Source organism: Bufo bufo, chromosome 3 (genome assembly GCF_905171765.1).
Source record: "Bufo bufo chromosome 3, aBufBuf1.1, whole genome shotgun sequence".
NCBI lineage: Eukaryota > Metazoa > Chordata > Amphibia > Anura > Bufonidae > Bufo > Bufo bufo.
The window spans coordinates 508,078,327-508,101,543 of NC_053391.1; the positions used below are offsets into that span (position 1 = coordinate 508,078,327).

Here is a 23,217-nt window from a genome sequence, read left to right on the forward strand (position 1 = left end):
CGTGCTTTCGCCGTTCTCACCCTGCTGCTGCTCGCCTGTCAGTGCTGAAGCGTAAATTTCAGCCTTCCCGTTCACCGCCTCATATGCGACGTGCCCACAAGGTGGAACTCCACTTTGCACATGCTGGCCAGACTGTGCGAGCAGCAGCAGGCGATAGTGGAGTTTCAGCTGCAGCACGCACGGGTGAGTCGCTCTGCGGAACAGCACCACTTCACCACCAATGACTGGGCCTCCATGCGAGACCTGTGTTCCTTGTTGCACTGTTTCGAGTACTCCACCAACATGGCCAGTGCCGATAACGCCAGTCTAAGCGTTACTATCCCACTTCTATGCCTCCTTGAAAAAACGCTGCTGGCGATGATGGAAGAGGATGTGGCACAGGAGGAGGAAGAAGAGGAATCATTTCATAGCGTTTCCGGCAAGTCATTCACAAGTGGGTCCGAAGGTGGGTTCCTGCACCCACAAATGCCAGGTACACAATTGTCCAGCCAGGGTACAGTTCTGGAGGATGACGAGGTGGAGGATGAGAAGGAGGAGATGGAGGAGGAGGAACCGTGTTCACAGCAGGGTGGCACCTATACCAGCTCATGGCCATCACTGGTGCGTGGCTGGGGGGATACAGAGGACACAGACAATACACCCCTCACAGAGGACAGGTTTTCGTAGCCTCTGGGCAGCCTGGCACACATGAGCGATTACATGCTGCAGTGTCTCCGCAACGACCGCCGAGTTGGCCACATTCTAACTTGTGCTGATTACTGGGTGGCCACGCTGCTGGATCCCCATTACGAGGACAACGTACCGTCCTTAATTCCGTCACTGGAGCGTGATCGTAAGATGCGCGAGTACAAGCGCACGCTGGTAGACTCGCTGCTGGTGGCATTCCCACCTGACAGCGGGGGCACAGTGGAAGCACAAGGCGAGGGCAGAGGAAGAGGAAATGGTCGCCAACGCAGCTGGGGCACCACCAGCACCTCAGAAGGCAGGGTTAGCATGGCCGAAATGTGGAAAAGCTTTGTCAGCACGCCACAATAACCAGCACCACCAGTTGATATGGAACGTCTTAGCAGGAGGCAACATTTCAGCAACATGGTGGAGCAGTATGTGTGCACATGCCTACACATACTGAATGACGGGTCTACCCCCTTCAACTTCTGGGTCTCCAAATTGGGAACATGGCCTGAGCTTTCCCCTTACGCCTTGGAGGTGCTGGCCTGCCCTGCAGCCAGTGTATTGTCTGAACGTATGTTTAGCACGGCAGGGGGTGTTATCACAGACAAGCGCAGATGTCTGTTCACAGCCAATGTGAACAAGCTCACATTCATTAAAATGAACCAGGCATGGATCCCACAGGACTTGTCCGTACCTTGTGCAGAATAGACATGTATACTGGCCTTAACCAGCCATTGTTATACTACAGCGCAATTGCTCATTGCTGTATTTTGGATATTTCACACTCTTTTGGAGTGTACCCTAATTAAAAAAAATTAAATTAAATTATAACCAAAAATCAGTGTTGGCTACCTCGTCCTCCTCCACCGCCGCTTCCACCTACACCACTACGTGCACCGCCTCCTCAAACTCCTACTCCATATGGACCTCCACCTCATAAATCAAGTTTATTTTAAAAAAATTTTGTACACATTTTATTTTATTTTATTTTATGTCATTTCACAAATTTGTCTGTTACATTTTCAGATGAAATTCACCAATTTTTGGGTGTGATATACCCCGGCTGTACCTAGTAGACAGGTAAAAACATTTCACTAATTTGTATTTTAAATTTTTGGGTGAAATTCATAAATTTTTGGGTGTGATATACCACTGCTATACCTAGTAGACAGGTTAATAAATTTCACAAATTTTTCTGTTACATTCTTCGGTGATATTTTACAATTTTTGCCGTGAATAAACCGCTGCTCTGCATAGGTGACAAGGACCGAAATTTTAAAAAATCATCTGTTCCATTGGTGGGTGACATTAACCCATTTCTGGCAATGAAAAACCCCTGCTGTGCATAGGTGACAGGGAATTAAATTTATAAAATTTGTCTTTAATTGGCCCTTTCATTCGATCCTTCTGCTTTAATAACTTGTCCCACATTTCAGCTCGATCACTTTGCAGCAATTGACCTCCCTTGGATGTGGTATCCCTTTCTCATGCTCCCTCTCCGGCGTGGAACCCTGATTCGCCGATAACCGTGATCAACATGGTAGGCTCAGAAAAGAACATCGAAAGTTGATAGAGAAGATATCGAAATGGATCGTGGACGTCACGGTGACGTGCGATCAGGCAGAAGTTATCTAGAGTCAACAAAGCGGCAGCAGGGCATCACCTGTCTAATGTTTCCAAATCCGAAATACCCCAGTGACATTACCTATAATTTTTTTATTAATCATTCCAATAACAGGTCATCTTAAGAGTCCTGTATTGTTATTTATTGTCACTACCTCCCCGAGTCGGGAGTGGGTAATTGCCGCGCCCCCCTTCTTTCCTTCAATTCTTCTGCTTTATTAATTTTTCCCACATTTCCGCTCGATCACAATTAAATTTCATCCATTGATCTCCCTTGGATGTGGTCTCTCTTTCTCACGATCCCTCTCTGGCGTGGAACACTGATTCGCCGCTAACCGTGATCAACATCGTAGGCGCAGAAAAGAACATCGAAAGTTTATGGAGCAGATATCCAATTGGATCGTGAACATCACGAGGACGTGCGACATGGTTGGGCAGTATGTTTGCACACACCTACACGAACTGACTGATGGGTCTTCCCCCTGCAACTTCTGGGTCTCCAAATTGGGCACATGGCCTGAGCTTGCCCTTTACGCCTTGGAGGTGCTGGCCTGCCCTGCAGCCAGTGTATTGTCTGAACGTGTGTTTAGCACAATTGGAGGGGATTATCACAGGTTATTTTTCCCAATGTTTTGGGGTGTACCCTAATTTAAAAAAATAAAAATAAATTTAAAAACAAAAAGAAGTGTAGGCTACCTCCTCCTCCACAACCGCTTCCACCTACACCGCCACATCCGCTGCCTCCTCAACCTCCTACTCCATATGGACCTCGTCCTCCTAGATCAAGATTTATTTTATTTTTTTTACGTATTTTATTTTATACAAAGTCATTTCCCTATCCACATTTGTTTGCAGAGCACTTGCCATGCTCTTAACCACATTTTGATGCCATTTGCAGCCGCCCTCTAGCCCTTTCCATGAAATTTTTACAGCCATTTTAGTGCTCAAAAGTTCGGGTGCCCATTGACTTCTATGGGGTTCGGGTTCGGGGTCACGTTCGGGTGCCGAACTCGAACTTTTTTGTGAAGTTCGGCTGAACATCCAGGTGTCCGCTCAACTCTATTCTTTAACCATTCTTTGGTAGAAAAATGTATGTCCTTAAGGGCTCATTCAGACGGCCGTATGCTGTCCGCAAAAATACTGAATGCTATCCGTTTTTTTGCGGATCCGCAAAAAAAATGAAACATGTCCTATACTTGTCCGTGAAAATCAGGACATGGCCCCATTGAAGTCTATGGGTCCGCAAAAATACTGAATGCTATCCGTTTTTTTGCAGATCCGTTTTTTTGCGGATCCGCAAAAAAACGGATAGCATTCAGTATTTTTGCGGACAGCATACGGCCGTCTGAATGAGCCCTAAGGTTGTTGTCTTGTTGCATGACCCACATTCTTTTATGATTTTGCACACAGACAGATGTCCTGACAGTTTCCTTTAAAATTTGCTGGTATCATTTATTGCTCCATCAATTATGGCAGGTTGCCCTGGCCCAGATACAGCAAAATAGGCCCAAATCATGATACTATCACTAACATGTTTCACATGTTTTTATGCTGGAATGCAGTGTTTTTCTTTCTTCAAACATAACACTTCTCAGGTACCTTTGTGACGTTGTGGACTATTACACGTCTTGCTCTTAGCATGATCTTTGTTGATCGGCCTCTCCCGGGCAGGGTAATAATGGTCTTGAATTTCTTCCATTTGTACACAATGTGTCTGACAGTGGATTGGTGGAGTCCAAACTCTTTGGAGATGGTTTTGTAACCTTTTTTAGACTGTTGAGCATCAACAACTCTTCTTTCGAGGTCCTCAGAAATCTGCTTTGTTTGTGCCATGATACACTTTCACAAATGTGTTGTGACAATCAGACTTTTTGTTAATTATATGTTCTTTAAATAAAACAGGTCACCCACTCACACCTGATTGTCATCCCATAGATTAAAAAACCTGACTCTAATTTCATCTTCAAATTATCTGCTAATCCTGAAGGTTCACATAATTTTGCCAATCACAGACATGTGATATATGATCATTTTCCTCAATAAAGAAATGACCAAGTCTAATATTTTTTACTCTTTTGTTTGATTTGGTTATCTCTATCTACTTTTAGAACTTGTGTGAAAACCTGATGTTGTTTCATGTCAAATGTATGGAAAAATATGGAAAATTCTGAAGGGGTTTGAAACTTTTAAGCACTATTGTATTTGTCACATTATTTTATGGTTGTTATTGTAGGTGATTTACATACCTTGAAGCATGTTGCATGACAGCAAATGTTTAATTCTTTCAGAATCATTTTAGCCTCAAGGCCAAGTGATTTGCGGCAATAAGTACAAACATCCTTTTCAATGCCAGATCTGATAAAAGAAAAAATAAAGGTGTATAATCAAACAAATCCAAAAAACAACTCCTTAAGGCTACTTTCACACCTGCGTTCAGGTGTCCGCTCGTGAGCTCCGTTTGAAGGAGCTCACGAGCGGTCCTGAACGCAGCCGTCCAGCCCTGTTGCATTCTCAATGGAGGCGGATCCACTGAGAATGCATCCGCCTGCCAGCGCTCAGCCTCCGCTCCGCTCAGTGAGCGGACACCTGAACGCTGCTTGCAGCGTTCGGGTGTCCGCCTGGCCGTGCGGAGGCGAGCAGATCCGTCCAGACTTACAATGTAAGTCAATGGGGACGGATCCGCTTGAAGATGACACCATATGGCTCAATCTTCAAGCGGATCCGTTCCCCATTGACTTTCAATGTAAAGTCTGAACGGATCCGCTCAGGCTACTTTCAGACTTAGAAAATTTTCTAAGTTATAATGCAGACGGATCCGTTCTGAACGGATGCGAACGTCTGCATTATAGGAGCAGATCCGTCAGATGAAACATCAGACGGATCCGCTCCGAACGCTAGTATGTGAAAGTAGCCTAAGAAGACCATCTCTTATCCAGGCCACATTTCTTGTGACAGATTTATATTACAGATTATAGGTCAACAACCTCCAGTTGTCCAGCTGTTGTGAAACTACAACCCCCAACGTGGTCTATTTTCTTCTATGGGAGCCCTGAGAGTGACCAAGCAAGAGTGCATGCTGGGAGTTGTAGTTTCACCACAGCTGGAGTGCTGGAAGTTGCTAATCCTAGTTATACAGTAGATTAAAACTGCCAGTTATCCCAGATGACTGATAAGCCTATCATCATACATAGGATGGCAAAGTAAGCTTGAACATTCATAAGTCATATTACTTGTAAGCATGGTCAATTTGTCAATGTCAACATAGTTGCTTATCATAAAAGCAACGTGTCAAAGTCTGTTTGCCACAGGTACTTACCGATCAGATGTAGAGTAAACAGTTTTAATTGAATTTGATATAAGGTTGTTTCCATATGTGTTAGAGGATGAGTTCCTGCTAAAAAAAAAGATTCATTTTATGATAAATGGCAATAGTATTGAGGTATGACCTATTAGGGTTCAATCCTACTGCAGGTTTCTGAATAACTGTGAAACTTCTGCAAAAGACCATGGGGTAAATTTATCATGAGGGGAATATTTGAAGTCAGTATTGCTTGAGTGCTTTATCAAATGTCACATGACGTTTGATACATTTGTCTCATCCTTAAAGAGGACCTTTCACCGATCCTGACATTGTGCAACCTACAGTACTAAGTACTTGTGTACTAAAATTGTTCTGCTTGTCTCTCAATGCAGTTTCCCATGCTTACGATGTGATTTTTTTCTGCATTTCTTCCACATTGTTTTTTAAAAAATTTTATGAAAATCTTAAAGGGATATTCCAGTTGTTTAAAGGGCATCTGTTAGCAGATTTGTACCTATGAAACTGGCTGACCTGTTGCATGTCACTGCATGGTACTCAGCAGAAGTGGCCCAAATCATTAAAAATAAAAAGCTACACCCAAAATTATTAAAAGAGCTTAGGGTGAGCTGGCAAAACCGTTAACAGATTTATTTAACCAATCATTAGTAACAGGAGTCGTCCCGGAAGATTGGAAATTGGCAAATGTTGTGCCCATTCACAAGAAAGGTAGTAGGGAGGAATCGAGCAACTATAGACCAGTGAGTCTGACATCAATAGCAGGCAAATTAATGGAAACCCTATTAAAGGATAGGATTGTGGAACATCTAAAATCCCATGGATTGCAAGATGAAAAACAACATGGGTTTACTTCAGGGAGATCATGTCAAACAAATCTTATAGATTTTTTTGACTGGGTGACTAAAATAATAGACGGTGGAGGTGCAGTAGACATCGCATATCTAGATTTTAGTAAGGCTTTTGACACTGTCCCACATAGAAGACTTATCAATAAACTGCAGTCATTGAGCATGGACTCCCATATTGTTGAGTGGATTAGGCAGTGGCTGAGTGACAGACAGCAGAGGGTTGTAGTCAATGGAGAACATTCAAAACAAGGTCATGTTACCAGTGGGGTTCCACAGGGATCTGTACTGGGACCAATTTTGTTTAATATCTTTATAAGTGATATTGCAAAAGGCCTCGATGGTAAGGTTTGTCTTTTTGCTGATGACACAAAGATATGTAACAGAGTTGATGTTCCTGGAGGGAAACGCCAAATGGAAAAGGATTTAGGAAAACTAGAAGAATGGTCAGAACTCTGGCAACTGAAATTTAATGTGGATAAGTGCAAGATAATTCACCTGGGGCGTAAAAACCCAAGGGCAGAATATAGAATATTTGACACAGTCCTGACCTCAGTATCTGAGGAAAGGGATTTAGGAGTAATTATTTCAGAAGACTTAAAGGTGGGAAGACAATGTACTAGGGCAGCACGAAATGCCAGCAGAATGCTTGGATGTATAGGGAGAGGTATAAGCAGTAGAAAGAGTGAAGTGCTTATGCCGCTGTACAGAACACTGGTGAGACCTCACTTGGAGTATTGTGCGCAGTACTGGAGGCCATATATCCAGAAGGATATAGATACTCTAGAGAGAGTTCAGAGAAGAGCTACTAAACTAGTACATGGATTGCAGGATAAAACTTACCAGGAAAGGTTAAAGGACCTTAATATGTATAGCTTGGAAGAAAGAAGAGACAGAGGGGATATGATAGAAACTTTTAAATACATAAAGGGAATCAACTCGGTAAAGGAGGAGAGCATATTTAAAAGAAGAAAAACTACCACAAGAGGACACAGTTTTAAATTAGAGGGGCATAGGTTTAAAAGTAATATAAGGAAGTATTACTTTACTGAGAGAGTAGTGGATGCATGGAATAGCCTTCCTGCAGAAGTGGTAGCTGCAAATACAGTAAAGGAGTTTAAGCATGCATGGGATAGGCATAAGGCTATCCTTCATATAAGATAGGGCCAGGGACTATTAATAGGATTCAGATATATTGGGCAGACTAGATGGGCCAAATGGTTCTTATCTGCCGACACATTCTATGTTTCTATGTTTCTATGTGCACTTGGCAGCTAAAGGCATCTATTATGGATGTAGCAGAGTTAACACTCAAACTTTTAATTCAAATTTCTTAACTCATCGCGATATCACGAAACAAAAGCCATTGAAAAGCAATTGAAGGGATCAGCTGTATACAGTATGTGTCTGAATTGCTAAGAAAAAGTATGTTTAATATTTGTAATTCAGCCTCTCGGAGAAACGGGGACTTTGCTGTTACACCTAGAGACTCAGCTCTCTGCAAAGGCTGTGCCCTCTCCACTTTCATTCACAGGGCCAGGCATGATAATTAGGGTTGAGCGAATCGGGTTTGATTGCTGTATTCAGACCAAATTCTTTTAAAAACGACGTTAAGAATATTGGCTCCGTCCTACTGTTAAATGTATTGCCTCTGCGGAGGTCCTTCCGAAGTTTCAGCAAATATCACGAGACTTACAGTACTTCATCTCGCTTCTATCACGTCACTTCATTTATTTGCATAAATTACTGTATCAAAATACGAAGCTGTACTCGGCTTCATTAATGAGGCTGAGTTCAGTTAAGTGTTTAGATGCCAAAACTTTGGAAAGATCTCAGCGGAGTGAATGCGTTTTACAGTAAGACGGAGCCGATATTCTTAACGAAGTTTTTAAAAGAATCGGGTTCAGATACAGCAATCCAAACCCAATTCACTCAACCCTAATGATGATGTTTTCACTGCCTGGCCCTGTCAATCAAAGTGCAGAGGATGCAGCAGTTGCAGAGGAAACAATAGCCTCTAGGTCAGGGCTGGCCAACCTGCGGCTCTCCAGCTGTTGTAAAACTACAATTCCCACCATGCCCTGCTGTAGGCTGATAGCTGTAAGCAGTCTAGGCATGTTGGGAGTTGTAGTTTTGCAACAGCTGGAGAGCCGCAGGTTGGCCATCCCTGCTCTAGGTGCTCCTTTGCATATCTTAAAACATCATTTTTCTCAGCAATGCGGGCACATATGAACATGGGACCAACACAGATGCCTTCAGCTGTCAGGTGCACATAAAACATGTCAGCCAGTTTCATAGGCACAAATCTGCTGATAGATGCCTTTTAAACGTTATCCCTTATCCTGCAGATAGGGGATAACCATTAAATCGATGGGGATCTTACAGTTGAGACCCCCACAATCCCCTGTTCACCTTGGGGCCCTAAGGGAGCGGCAAGTCGAGCATGCACACTACAGCTCCAGTCATCTCTATGGGAGTTATGGAGATTGGTTATTTCTGGAATGCCCATAGAGATGACTGGAGTGCATTTCGCATACACAGCCTGCCACTCCATTCATTTTGGGGGATGTGAGGGGTAAAGGGTACCATTCTTGTAATCACCCCTATCCATAATACCCCTTTAATGCAATATTAGTGCTACAAAAAATGTCCCTCTAATTTTAAATAGTGGAAATTTAAAGCAGCTAAAGTAAAAGAATGTAAAACAGTTGGTAACAGCAAATGGCTGATTGTTGCTTCAGTTTTGTGATTTTATTTTTACAATAGTTTTCATGTACCAGGGAAAGTATAGGTCAACTACTGATTAATTATATTTACAAGAATAAATCATGGGTGATCTGAGGAAAGAGGTACAAGGTTCTGTGGACAGCTGCCCATGTATTACCTTGCAACTGCACATAATCAAGCAACACTTAGTTCAAAAACTAAAACTGCTCATAGACATTAAATATGTCAGCCAGACCGATTTTGGTAGGATCAGTTGACTGTAGAGTTTTTTGGACTATCCTGAACAGAGTCCACATGTTCAATTCTTTGTTACTGCGGAAAATAATTCACTGCCAGAGAGGAGTCTGGAAGCAGCTTATCCCTCTGTCTCCCCATTGAAAACACATACACACTCAGCTGAACGGATTGTGCATGTCTATGGATGATTCGGGAGGATATTCTGTCATCTGTCAGCCTAGCCAACTATTTGACTGACAGCTGTTTAAGTTGTATGGCCAACTTAATAATAGAGGCATAATATGCTTCCCCCTAAATTCATCAGATAAATACATTTTGGAATAGCATGTAAACTTACAAGGTTGGACAGGTCCACCACAGTACCACAGGACTCTCCAGTGGACCTGCCACAATAAAGAAGCTCTAATAAACAGGGCCCCTAAGGTCTAGCTCAAGAAGATTTAGTTTGGAGCTGACCTTGTAATAAAATCAGGGATGGACATACAATATGTGGATGTGCAACTAGCAACTTATCAAGAAAACACCAGTGCATACTAATATCTACTTCACTGCATGTAAAGGACTACTTAACTAATGTCATAGCTCTTAGTAATGAATTAAAATCTACAAGAGAAATTGGTACATCATTAAACAACTTGCTATGAAGGAGCTTTATGATAAGTGCTTCACTCTCAACAAACTAGCTGTTACATAAAAGGGGGCCACGTATTTTTCTTGCCCAGGTGCCCTTTGCAGTCTTGAGGGTGGGAACTCGATCATTTCCTCAGCTGGACCCAAGGAATTTCAGTCCATCACTGTAAACTTAGGTATCTTTTTTCCTGCCATGCTGAAGCTGTAAAAAACTTATTTGACTACTTCTATAGAAACAAGTGTATAATTGATATGTGTATGGGGCATCACTGGTTACTCCAATAATAAATATAAGTACATGAAACAGGTATAAATGTAATCATTTCAGTACCTTTCATCTCCATAAGATGAATTCGGACGAGATGAATAGCTGAAATATATAGACAAATACATGGGTTAATTCTGAAAAATGACAATAATAACATATCACAGAAAATATAGCATCCTGTTTGTCAATTATTCAAATTAAATACTGAAAATGAACTGTGAATATTATTCCTAATATAAATGAAATTTGTAAAGAAGCTAAGATATATTTATAGACAATGTTAGGTTGGCAATGGTCAAATTTACATAAGAGATGCCACCACTGCATTACACTACCTTGTGATGGTTACATTTGAGGAAATGTTTGGTCCATCAGTGGTGTCCTTGTAAGATGTGGTTGAGCGTCGAGTTGGGATATCATAGTTCTCATCAGTGACTTTGTAGGTTGAGGAGCTAGTTGACCGTCTGCTTGGCATATCCTGGTCATCTGTAACTCTAGTGGTTGTGGTGGAACGTCTGGTTGGTGCATTACTGGATTCTTCCTTAACGTTGTAGGTGGTGGTAGTTGTGGTTGAACTTCGATTTGAGATATTAGTACTGTTACTAGCAGGCGTGTCTGTTCTAATATTATGAATGAAAATGATAGTTTTAACACTGACATATAATGCATTGCTTAATACTGTGACTGTATTAGATTTGTAATAATTCAATGTTTATAATGACATTTCAGGATGATCATTCAGGTACCGCATGCAAGCTCTTCTGAAAGCAACACAAAATTATATTTTACAGACTTCCAAATCCTAAAAGCTACTGGGTAAAAATGGAGAAACCTCTATCACATTCTTGTATCTCTGAATTCATCGAATTTATTACTACAGGTTGATGTTTGTTGCACCAAGGCATACAGCAGCATTGTAAGACATCACATACCATAGCGGCCTCATGGACATATTCATTGACTAAGGTTTGTCATGAGATAAGTTAGCCAAACCAACCAATTTTGGCAGCATGAGCTATTGATCCAATGTGTATTAGGCCACTTCATTGTCCCCAAGGCAGAAATCAAGGAAAAGAGGATGCATTGGATTTCAACATTCCCGATCCTTTGTTGTCTTGAAAGATAAGCTTCTGGCAGAGGTGTAAAAACTTGAGGGGTGTTCATGTACATGACATGCTTAAAACTCCAATGCAGTGCTCTGTTTTGTAAAGTTGCATAATATGGGCACCATACAGGTTCATAAGATTTCTACCATGCCTTCAATTTCATACAAAGTCATACAAAGGATTTTTCTAATGGATTCTGTATGAAAAAGCATTGCTGTGGGACAAAAATACCTCTGAAGACATGGAGGACAATCAAGTGATGCACAGAGGTGTGGAACAGATTATGCACATCAGGGTCTGTTGTTGTGTGCAGGAGTCCTTCGTTCAATTATGCATTGAAATTACATTTTAAAGGATCTGGCATGAATTCCAGATCAGATGCCGGATTAAAAAGGCATGTATAATTACAGAATGCTATGTATGCATTTATTAAAGTAATGACCAGACGTTTCAAATTTAGCAAGGTTGCCATAATGGCATTACTCTAAGCAGAATTCGGACATTTTTATTTATGCTCAATAACGTATGTAATAATAGTTGTTTATTACTGTATAACAAAGGGGATATGTATTCCACATATGTGCACGGTCTGTACAGGTTTTCATTATCTGTGTTGTATTTCTGCTCAGAATGTATGTAATACGGTAATGAACGCCTATTATTTGGTACACAGCATGACAAAGCATCCTGTATGCGAGTGGCAATAATTGTGCTCCTTAACAGCTCTCCACATTCAGACTCTAAATTTAGCAGGCATTGCTCTAGTGCAGCTGAAATTAGCCCCAAATGTTCATCCCTCGTGTGTTTTCTGATGGCTGTTAATTATTTCCCTTATTAGGTCCACAGTTGCCATTTGTACTTAGTAATAAAAGCTTCAATTTTGCATAAATGAAATGAGAGAAGGGATCGCAGATCATTGTCTATGAATGTTTGTCCATACTTGTCAATTATTTTATTTCAGTACTTGAGCTGTTTTTACAGCAAAATTTCATATTCCTGATTTTTTTAAGGCATGAAGATGTGATCTGGGTGGTGGGCAATCAGTCTCCAATGATTCCTAAAATGAAGTGAGAGATCCCTCTGGCAGTTCACAGTGAATGGCTATGTGTTTTATTTCCCTGCACAGAAAGTCACCAGTCTTACTGCTGTGCACGGAAAAATGTAGGCCTGAGCCCCATTCATTTTCAGGATTGTGGGCATCTCGGCATTGGCACCCCAATGATTAGAAAGTGATGGATTAGATATGCTATCACTTCCGAAATGAAACACCTTTACTTGCTTCTTTTACTATATTTCAATCACATAAATTGGCCTCTAAATCACCTTACTAGGTCACCACTGAGAAGGCATTACTAGGTTTACATAAATGAGATTTAAATTTGCACCAGGTCAGCAAAAATGCAATGCTGTGCTACTGACACACGCTTCGACAAGGTAAAAGGTCAATCTTTCACCACGATGAACAAATAATAAACGCAGCGAAAAATCAAATACAACCCCCCTATAGAATTTAAAACAATTAAAAAAAGACACATTAAAGAATATATAAATTCTTCGGAACAAAACGAAAACTTCCTCAGCCCAATTAAAACCATAGAAGGTCCATAAGCCTATTAATGCAAAAAATAGTTTCATAAAAATATGGATAGTCAGCTCCCCACTCTGTGACCGAAGAGTAACAGGTATGTTCCATAAGTATGGACTGTGTGCTCATACTACAGCAAGGAAGCTGCAAGGAGACCCTGCTACTCTCCGGTCACAGAGTGGGGAGCTGACTATTCATATAGTGACTGTTTTTATGAAACTATTTTACTTCATTAGTACGTTTATGGACCGTCTATGTTTTTGATTGGCTTAGGATGTTTTCGTTTTGTTATAGTCTGTGTTCCGAGGATTTTATATATTTTTTAAATGTGTATTTTTTATTAAGTTTTAAACTCTATGAGGGTTTTTCCATCAATTGGTTCCGAGGTAATTCTATTTGATTTTCCCCAAGTACTCTACCATAAGGTCATTGTAAATTATTTAATTTTAATTTCATTTATAATTATAATTCTATTTCTTACCCTTTATTTCCATCTCTGCTTATGGCAATGAGGTCATCCAGATCTAGACTTCTTAAATTATAAAATGCAAAAGAAACATGAATATGAAAACATTAATCGCTAAAATTACAAAATGCTTACAACAGTATATTTTAATTATTATGAACTTTTTAGAATATAATTATATTGCACAAAAAAATACAAAAAACTAGAAATTTCATAATTAATAAACTCTCCCAGTGCTAACTATGACACTAAGGGGGGGGGGGGGGATATAGTAAAGGAGTATTCCAGGTATAGAAAGTTTTCTCCTATCCATAGCATAGAGGATAACTATCAGATCGGTGGGGTTCCTACTGCTGGGATCCCCACCAATCACAACAGAGGGGCCCCGTACCCTATGGAGCCCCCCTGAAATGGATGAAGTGGCTGGTTGGAAAAGCACGTCACGGCTCCATTTATTTCTATGGGAACGCCAGAGATACAGTAGCTGAGAGCTGTACGCAACTATCTCCGGCACTCCCATAGAAATTAATTGAGCGATTGTGCGCTTTTTTGACCCGCCGCTCCGTCCATTTTAGGGGGGCTCCATGGGGTATGGGCCTCGGTTTTCATGATCAGTGGGGGTACCAATGGTAGGTCCTCACTGATCTAATAGCTATGCCCTGTGGATATTGGATAAATACCCTTTTAATGCACTACACAAGTTTTCTGATGTAGAAAAGATACAAATTTGGTGCAAATCCCATTCCGCACAAAAATGTATAACTTTTCTCCCTTTGTACGCCCCACTGGCGACTTTTCTAAAAAGCTGTCATGGAGTGGTCAACAGGAAGAAATGGTTATGCAGCATGCAGAGGCGTAGCTATAGGGGAAGTGACTGCTTGGGGCCCAAACTCAGAAGGAGACCACTCAGGGGAGGACTAAAAGATTTTATTGTCATGGCCCCCTTAACAGACAGCAATTTTGACTAGCCACAGGAGGGGGTTGCAAAGAAGTTGTTGGGGGGAGGGGGCTGTTCACCTGGAAACTCATGGTTGAACTAGGTTTAATGCCTTGTAAGGTTAGCTCAGCTGAATGTAATAATTTAATTCATCTTCAGTTACTTCATTGTGGATAAAAAGTACTTTTAATCCATATTCAAATTATTAGATAAGTGCACTGAGGGTGGGTCCCAGGAAATCTGTGCACCTTTGCTGCTCTTTTTTCTCTGCTACTCTCTCTCCCTCTCGTTCTGATCAACAGATTATGGATTATAGCAGCAGTGCAGTATAATTCCAGCTGATCTTCTAATTCATGTGAATGGGACGAGCAGCTGTAGTTACACTGCACCATCACCATGAGGGAAATGGCGCACAGTTAAACTTTGAAGATGACGCTCCATTCACTGGAGCTCCGTTAACCCTTAGAATAGCTGATTGGCGGTGTCCCAAAAATACTTTTTGTGCAATGTGTGGACATGTAGTGTAAGCTCCAAAAATTCACATTTTACTGTTATGTCATATATATGTCCTACAGCATTTCCCTCTCAACCAGCAATAACGCCCAGAATATTGTCCAGAAGATTCATTTTAAGACAACAGCAGACTCAGAATAAAACTGGTAATAAACTACCTTTACTACATTGCTCCATAGTTTCAAGAACATGACAAGATGACAGCAACATATGTAAGAAAATTGCATATCTAGGGAAGCCCAATCTCTCTTACCCTTTATTCACAGTTGGAGTTTTAATATCGATGAAGTTATCAATATTTTTAGTTCTGAAAAAAAAAGAAGAATCAATCATGTTACAATGTCCTATCTGTTTTAAGATCACCTATGAAATGCTTCAGAATTCACCCCTTGTACTGAAAGTCTGCACGAAAATTTGCATGGCCTCATTCACACTTGATGAAGGCACGCCAAAACGCGTGTTGGGGTAACGCCATCTCGGTCTGGATACACTACTTTGTTTGGTAAGTCTCCCTTATATATGTTCACTATTATTTTTTGGTCAGCACTCCGCTAGGTGCCATGGTTACACATAGTTTCCATATGGTCCAGCTATTTTTGCAGTTCTGACAGTGGTCACTTCCCTGGTAGTGACTTTCTTGTCCTATACAGGGATATTGAACGTATTTATATAGGAGACTTTATCACATACTATATAGATTTGTGATTGGCATATATACAGTATCATTATTTTTTATGTAGTGTACCACCGGGATGGTGTTTTTTTCCTGCTGCTACTTCTTTTTAACGTAACGTCATGTATGTAATCATGTTATTTAATAAAGTTTATACATTTTCTTGCATTTGTACCTTTGGCTTCGATTTTTGTAGGTCGTTGTTTTGTTAAAGGAGCTGGTACTTTTTTGTACTTTACAATAGTTGACCCCCTTTCGTTTCAATAGTTTTTATTGAGGAATTTTTTAAGACATATATAAAAAAAAAAAACGGGAGTACCCGGACAGGATACAATGTGAGAAAAACATTACAATTGCGCAATGCAACAGCGCATCACGCTAATCAAGAACAAAGAAAATACCATAACAAAAGGTGCCTGTAATTGTACAAAGCTACATATAGAGCATTACAGATATGTTTATCAAGCCTGAGATAGGGTGATCTCATTGTACTTTTGGATAACGCCACCCAGTCAGGTCAAGCCCTTAAGCCTAATTTTGTCCAACGCAATTGAGGAGCAATATGTGAATGAGTAATAGTATCTAAGGGAGTGAGCAGTTTGGGGAGTTTATCCAGGCCCGCCAATGCATCTGAAATTGGGTGAAACTATCGTTCCCCAGTGATAAAATTCTTTCATAGGCATATGTCGTGTTAATGGCAGAGATTAGTTCACTCAGCATTGGCACGTCTGGAGATTTCCACTTTTTCAGTAATAACAGTTTAGCTAAAACACAAATTATACAGAACAGTGTTTTATATTGGTTTGGGACATTATTAATGCCAATTAAAAGTAAAACTAGCTGAGGGGACCAGCTAAATCTGTGTTGGAAAAGTCGACTCATCATGGCAGTGCAGGCAGACCAATAAGATCCGAGGGCCGGGCACTGCCAAAGGATGGGGAAAAGTGTTCCTTTATTTCCACAACCTCTCCAGCAAAGATTCGAAACGCCGGGATACATAAGTGCCAGCCTGTCTGGCGTATAATACCAGTGTAGAATTGTTTTTAGCGCTGACTCAATATGGGATGTACATTTAAGATGTTTATGGATCGCCCTAAGGGCTCCAAGCCATTCTGTGTCTGTGATGGATACATTTAAGGTCTTCTCCCAGGTACGCATGGGGTGGGAGCGTTTGAATTGGGTCGGGTGAAGTAAAGAGTTATATAAAGGTTTGAGCCCTTTAGTGTTGCTCAAAATAAAAACCTTTGCTAGCTTGTCCATTTTTAAACCTGACAGTTGTAAATTCTGCACCAAATGGCGAATCTGGAGGTATTTATAAAATTTGGTCGCAGGAAGGGATAAGTGATCCCTGAGTATTTGAAAAGGTTGTAACACCCCATCCTCAAGCAAGCTCTCCACATTCCCACTAGAGTTCGAGATTCAAAGGGATAAATCTGAGTGTGGGAGCATAGCTTGAAGCAGAGATAGAGGTATAGAGGAGAGGGAAGGAGGGCTATCGGAGTCAGCTAAAGTGTGATATTGAGACCAGGCCTTTACAGATGCTAGCACTGTTGGGCTCTAGTTGACCCCCTTTATATTGCCGCAACATGTGTTGCATTGACTCATTGTAGTTTTGGTATGGGTATCAACGTTAGTCTTATTTCGGTAATAATTATTATGTTATGTCATATATATGTCCTACAGCATTTCCCTCTCAACCAGTAATAACACCCAGCATGTTGTCCAGAACATTCATTTTAAGACAACAGCAGACTAATAAACTACCTTTACTACATTGCTCCATAGTTTCAAGAACATGACAAGATGACAGCAACATATGTAAGAAAATTGCATATCTAGGGAAGCCCAATCTCTCTTACCCTTTATTCACAGTAGGAGTTTTAATATCGATGAAGTTATCAATATTTTTAGTTCTGAAAAAAAAAAAGAAGAATCAATCATGTTACGATGTCCTATCTGTTTTAAGATCACCTATGAAATGCTTCAGAATTCACCCCTTGTACTGAAAGTCTGCACGAAAATTTGCATGGCCTCATTCACACTTGCATATTTGTTCATTATTTTGCATCAATTGTTTAAAGCTAAAACCTGGAGCGGATCCCAAACACAGCCAAAACATAATACCACATACCAGATAACAGTGCAGCACAAAATACTGCCTAAATGAAATAATGCTGAGCGCATCAGATCTTTTTGTACCTGGCTTTTGGCCAAGAGGAGGGTTTAGGTGACCCTCTGGGCATCAGCCCACCGGGAAATTTCCCTGTAGGGTCTATGTGGCAGCTCATGCTATGGCATGGTAGACCCTTTAACCCCACCTAGTGGTTAGCTTCATTTGCACCAGAATTTTGTCAAATGCTGGTGCAGTGGAAGCCCATCCCAATAATGAATGACCCTTCCTCTAAGTTATGTGCTATTTTCTAGCGAGGTGCAAACAGTGTCTAAAACACATGAATGTAAGACAGTGTTTTGGGCTGTAATTGAGTCAGAATTTTGGATAGCTTAGTAAATATACCTCAATGCTTCTCTGTACCCTAAGGTTGTTTCAACAGAAATGCTATCTCTACTGTTGTGCTGCAAAGCATTGAGGGGAGAGATGTATCAAAGCTTGTGTAAAGGAGAAGTAGATTCCACCCAGTAGAGGACGATGGGAAAGTAAAAGCAGTGACCGGAGTAGCTGTCATCAACTACTACTCCACTTTCCTTTAAGACAGTTATGATGACTCTCAACCCTATATTTAGGCCTTACCATAATTGCAGAAAACAAAGCAAATAGAGAAGAGTTACCCAGTTTTAACATCAGGCTTTTTAATATCAATGAAGCTGTCAAGACGGTCATCCCTAGAAATGAAGTAGAGAAATGCGTACAGGTTACATGGAGACAGCACTACAGTGTAATGCGGTATACTAATACTGTATATTTAATGTGATACACAAAGAAGACTCATTAATGGGGTTTCCAGTTTTGAGTAAAAGTTCAGCTTTTTATATAATTTGAGTATAAATTCATCACAATTTTCAAAATCCATGCTTGCTGTCAGTGAAAGGAAACATTCATTGTTTACATCCAAAGGTTGAAAAAACATCTTTTCAATTGCCTGCTTATGCTAATGCCCAGATCATTAAATGTATCGGAGATCTCTCTTGTAACCACACATTCACTTGTGTCGAGGATCCTCAATGAATCTATCTAAGAATCTACGTAAAAATCTACAAGATTTACATGACAATTTAAATTTTTAGGCTGGCTGACATGAATGTCACATATTTCAATATGGAATCCAGTAAAACATTGTACCGCATGTTTTATGTGGATTTTTCATACAGAATCTAAAATCAAACATCTAAAAAAAAAAGTAAAAAAGTGCCAAGTGAACATGATCTAACAGGGTTAGCAGCTTGGTGGGTTTTTGCCCCAAAGTTTTTATAGTCAATTGTTTCTGTAAATCCAGGAACCCTGGCAGCTGCATAAGATGGATATTCCCATTTAATGCAGACCACATTATATTTCTTACACATTTTATACTTTTTAGCACATTTAGCTGCTGTAAAATGTTCTTACTTACTTATTTTGAAAGTTCTTTGCCGTATTTGATATTTCAATGAAGTCATCCAGCTGGTCTCTTAATGGGAAAGTTACAATATGAAAAATGTGAAACAGCGTAAACTGCACAAATATGTCATAAAGTACTGTATGTTCCTTAGGCATCTTTCATATAGCCAGTGCATTTGTTTGAGGTTTTTTGCAGCTCCACAACTTGCATGGAAGTATATGGGAAATATAATTTAAAAAAATAACAATTTTTGTACTGGTGTTTTTTACCCTAAGTAGTTTTTTTTTTTTGTCAATGACAATTTTTGGGAAATACAGTATGCACTGGGTCTAGTGTTTCCCTCATTGCCTGGTGTTTTTGTCCTATAGACATCTACTAGCTTTTTTGGAGCTGCAATGTGTTTTGGTGTATTTTAGTGGCGTTTTTGCATGGCATTTTTATACCAATGTTTTTTCCCTGTACTGTCCTAGTGGCATTACATAGAAGTACACATACTTTCTTATAATAATGCCATGAAAAATGCAAGATGGTAAACAAAAAAAAAAACTGAGCAAGTCCTGGATTTTTTAGTCTTTTTTTGGCCCAAAAAATGCACAACAAAAAATTGTGTGTGGCAGCACCCGGAGACCGAAACCGCAAACACAAGCCAAACCAGGGGTGGACCAGTGGGAAAGTATAGTGGAAGGACTTTAATTAACACTATAATACTAATAATACTCATAATTTTCTCTTCTCTTTCTCTCTGTATCGGCTCTCGTGTTTGGCTTAGAATTGCAGCAACAGATATTTGTATGAACCTAGACTACTTCACTATGTTTTTGCTGCAGGAATATTTTTTTGCCTTTTTATGTAAAAATATATTTTTCTATCATTTTTTTACACAAAATGTAATCCAATGTGACAAATAAAATGCCAATAAATATATATCTCGTTTATGCAGCCGTAATATAGACATTTGCATGGAACTTAATTTTTATCTTAGGCTACTTTCACATTCGCGTTTGGTGCGGATCCGTCATGGATTTGCACAGACAGATCCACACCGATAATAGAACTGCATGCATCCGTTCAGAACGGATCCGTTTGTATCATCTTTAACATTGCCAAAACGGATCCTACTTGAACACCATTGAAAGTCAATGGCGGGCCGATCCGTTTTCTATTGTGCTATATTGTGTCAGTGAAAACGGATCCGTCCCCATTGACTTACATTGTGTGCCAGGACGGATCCGTTTGCCTCCGCATCGTCAGGCGGACACCAAAATGCTGCAAGCAGCGTTTTGGTGTCCGCCTCTAGAGCAGAATGGAGGCGGAACGGAGGCAAACTGATGCATTCTGAGCGGATACTTATCCTTTCCGAATGCATTAGGGCAAAACTGATCTGTTTTGGGCTGCTTATGAGAGACCTGAACAGATCTCACAAACGGAAAACAAAACACCAGTGTGAAAGTAGCCTTACATATTTGTGGTCATAAGATATCATATTTTCTCAGGTTTTTTCTACATTGCTATTTTTACTTAGTATATCTAATTATAAACTTTATATAATCTTGCCCTCCATCAATATTGATCATCAGTGAAAACTTGAAAAACAACCATATAACGAGGCTTTGTACGCACACTACATAACTCTTCCCAGAGCTTGGGTTGAAGTGCTTACCTTTTCTTTGCTTTGTCTGTGGTGGGTTTGATGTCTATAAGGTTGTCAATGTCTTGAGTACTATTAAATCAATAAAATGCAGAGCATTAAAAAAAAAAAAAACTATTAAGGAAAACTACTCCACAGACAAGGATGGTGACAGCTGGTCTGGTCGCACTTAATGTATAAAAGAGTTTTCTTTTTCATCTTTACTTTATGTGTATACAGATATTATAAAGAAAGTCGTACTCAAAACAAAGAAAAAAAGAAAGCCTGAGACGTAATGTATGGCTCCTGGTGCCCAATACAGAATTTGTATCATTGCCCCCTACTGACCATGTGTCATTTCTAATACTATCTTCTTACGGGGCACGGGGGCAGAGAGGACTTTGAGGATTCTCAGCACCTGGAACCTGGTACAACTGCCTCCTCTACACCGCTTATAGCTATGCCCCTGTGCACAGCTTTGTGGCTGCCTACTCCGTGCAGTTTTGTGGCACGATTACTCATCATTTGGTCCTGCCATAGCAGGAGACTATCATGGGACAAATGCTCTTTATCTGCTTTATACAGTGTGTACTAAGACTCTCACATTCATAATAATGGATTAGACATAGATCTCTGTTATGAGGTGTGAAGTAATATATATTTTTTCTCTTTCTGAGTAAGGCCTCTTTCACACGGGCGTCATGTTTTTGGCCTGCATAAGATGCGGGTGCGTCGCAGGAAAATGCACGATTTTTCCATGCAAGTGCAAAACATTTTAATGCGTTTTGCACGCGCGTGAGAAAAATCAGCATGTTTGGTACCCAAACCCGAACCCGGACTTCTTCACAGAAGTTCGAGTTTGGGTTAGGTGTTGTGTAGATTGTATTATTTCCCCTTATAACATGGTTATAAGGGAAAATAATAGCATTCTTAATACAGAATGCATAGTACAATAGGAGGGGTTAAAAAAAAATAATAATTTAACTCACCTTAATCCACTTGTTCGCGCAGCCCGGCTTCTCTTCTGTCTTCATCTGTGTCTTCATCTGTGAAGAAAAGGACCTGTGATGACGTCACTGCTCTCATCACATGGTCCATCACATGATCCATCACCGTGGTGATGGATCATGTGACAGACCATGTGATAAGCGCAGTGACATCATCACAGGTCCTTTTCCTACTGCACAGCAAAGATGAAGACAGAAGAGAAGCCGGGCTGCGCGAACAAGTGGAAATGGTGAGTTAAATTATAATTATTATATTTTTTAACCCCTCCAGCCCTATTGTACTATTCATTCTGTATTAAGAATGCTATAATTTTCCCTAATAACAATGTTACAAGGGAAAATAATAAAGTTCGGTTTCCCATCCCGATCGTCTCCTAGCAACCGTGCGTGAAAATCGCAACGCATTCGCACTTGCTTGCGGATGCTTGTGATTTTCACGCAGCCCCATTTACTTCTATGGGGCCTGCGTTGCGTGAAAAACGCACAAAATAGAGCATGCTGCAATTTTCACGCAACACATAAGTGATGCGTGAAAATCACCGCTCATGCGCACAGCCCATAGAATTGAATGGGTCCGGATTCAGTTCGGGTGCAATGCTCTAAGGCCCCTTTCACACGGGCGAGTATTCCGCGCGGATGCGATGCGTGAGGTGAACGCATTGCACCCGCACTGAATCTGGACCCATTCATTTCTATGGGGCTGTGCACACCAGCTGTGATTTTCACACATCACTTGTGCGTTGTGTGAAAATTGCAGCAAGCTCTATTTTGTGCTTTTTTCACGCAACGCAGGCCCCATAGAAGTGAATGGGGCTGCGTGACAATCGCAAGCATCCACAAGCAAGTGCGGATGCGGTGCGATTTTCACGCACGGTTGTTAGGAGACGATCGGGATGGGGACCCGATCATTATTATTTTCCCATATAACATGGTTATAAGGGAAAATAATAGCATTCTTAATACAGAATGCATAGTACAATCGGGCTGGAGGGGTTAAAATAAATAAATAAATAATGTAACTCACCTTAGTCCACTTGTTCGCGCAGCCCAGCTTCTCTTCTTTCTTCTTTCTTCAGGACCTGGGCAAAGGACCTATGATGACATCACTGCACTCGGTCCATCACATGATCCATCACCATGGTACTGGATCATGTGATGGACCATGTGATGAGTGCAGTGACGTCACCACAGGTCCTTTTCCTCACAGATGAAGACAGAAGAGAAGACACAACACCTAACCCAAACCCGAACTTCTGGGAAGAAGTTCGGGTTTGGGTACCAAACATGCCGATTTTTCTTACGCGCGTGCAAAACGCATTAAAATGTTTTGCACTCGCGTGGAAAAATCGCACATTTTCCCGCGACGCACCCGCATCTTATCTGGGCCAAAAACATGACGCCCGTGTGAAAGAGGCCTAAGAGTTTGTT

General features: G+C 40.7%; 1 protein-coding gene across 5 annotated transcripts in view; it reads right to left on the bottom strand.

The window, feature by feature from the left end:
- Positions 1 to 23,217, bottom strand: part of SCEL (sciellin) — a 143,830-nt gene that overhangs the window by 18,097 nt on the left and 102,516 nt on the right. For 2 of the 5 annotated variants that reach the window (XM_040425335.1, XM_040425331.1), the window contains 10 exons: positions 20,816 to 20,875; positions 19,168 to 19,224; positions 18,389 to 18,442; positions 17,461 to 17,514; positions 15,182 to 15,235; positions 13,494 to 13,544; positions 10,657 to 10,941; positions 10,385 to 10,423; positions 5,612 to 5,689; positions 4,542 to 4,650 (listed from right to left, as the gene is read on the bottom strand). In XM_040425335.1, coding sequence (XP_040281269.1) covers positions 4,542 to 4,650; positions 5,612 to 5,689; positions 10,385 to 10,423; positions 10,657 to 10,941; positions 13,494 to 13,544; positions 15,182 to 15,235; positions 17,461 to 17,514; positions 18,389 to 18,442; positions 19,168 to 19,224; positions 20,816 to 20,875 — 841 coding nt within the window. The remainder of the gene's footprint in view (positions 1 to 4,541; positions 4,651 to 5,611; positions 5,690 to 10,384; positions 10,424 to 10,656; positions 10,942 to 13,493; positions 13,545 to 15,181; positions 15,236 to 17,460; positions 17,515 to 18,388; positions 18,443 to 19,167; positions 19,225 to 20,815; positions 20,876 to 23,217) is intronic. The other 3 variants (XM_040425332.1, XM_040425334.1, XM_040425333.1) reach the window with 3 other exon arrangements.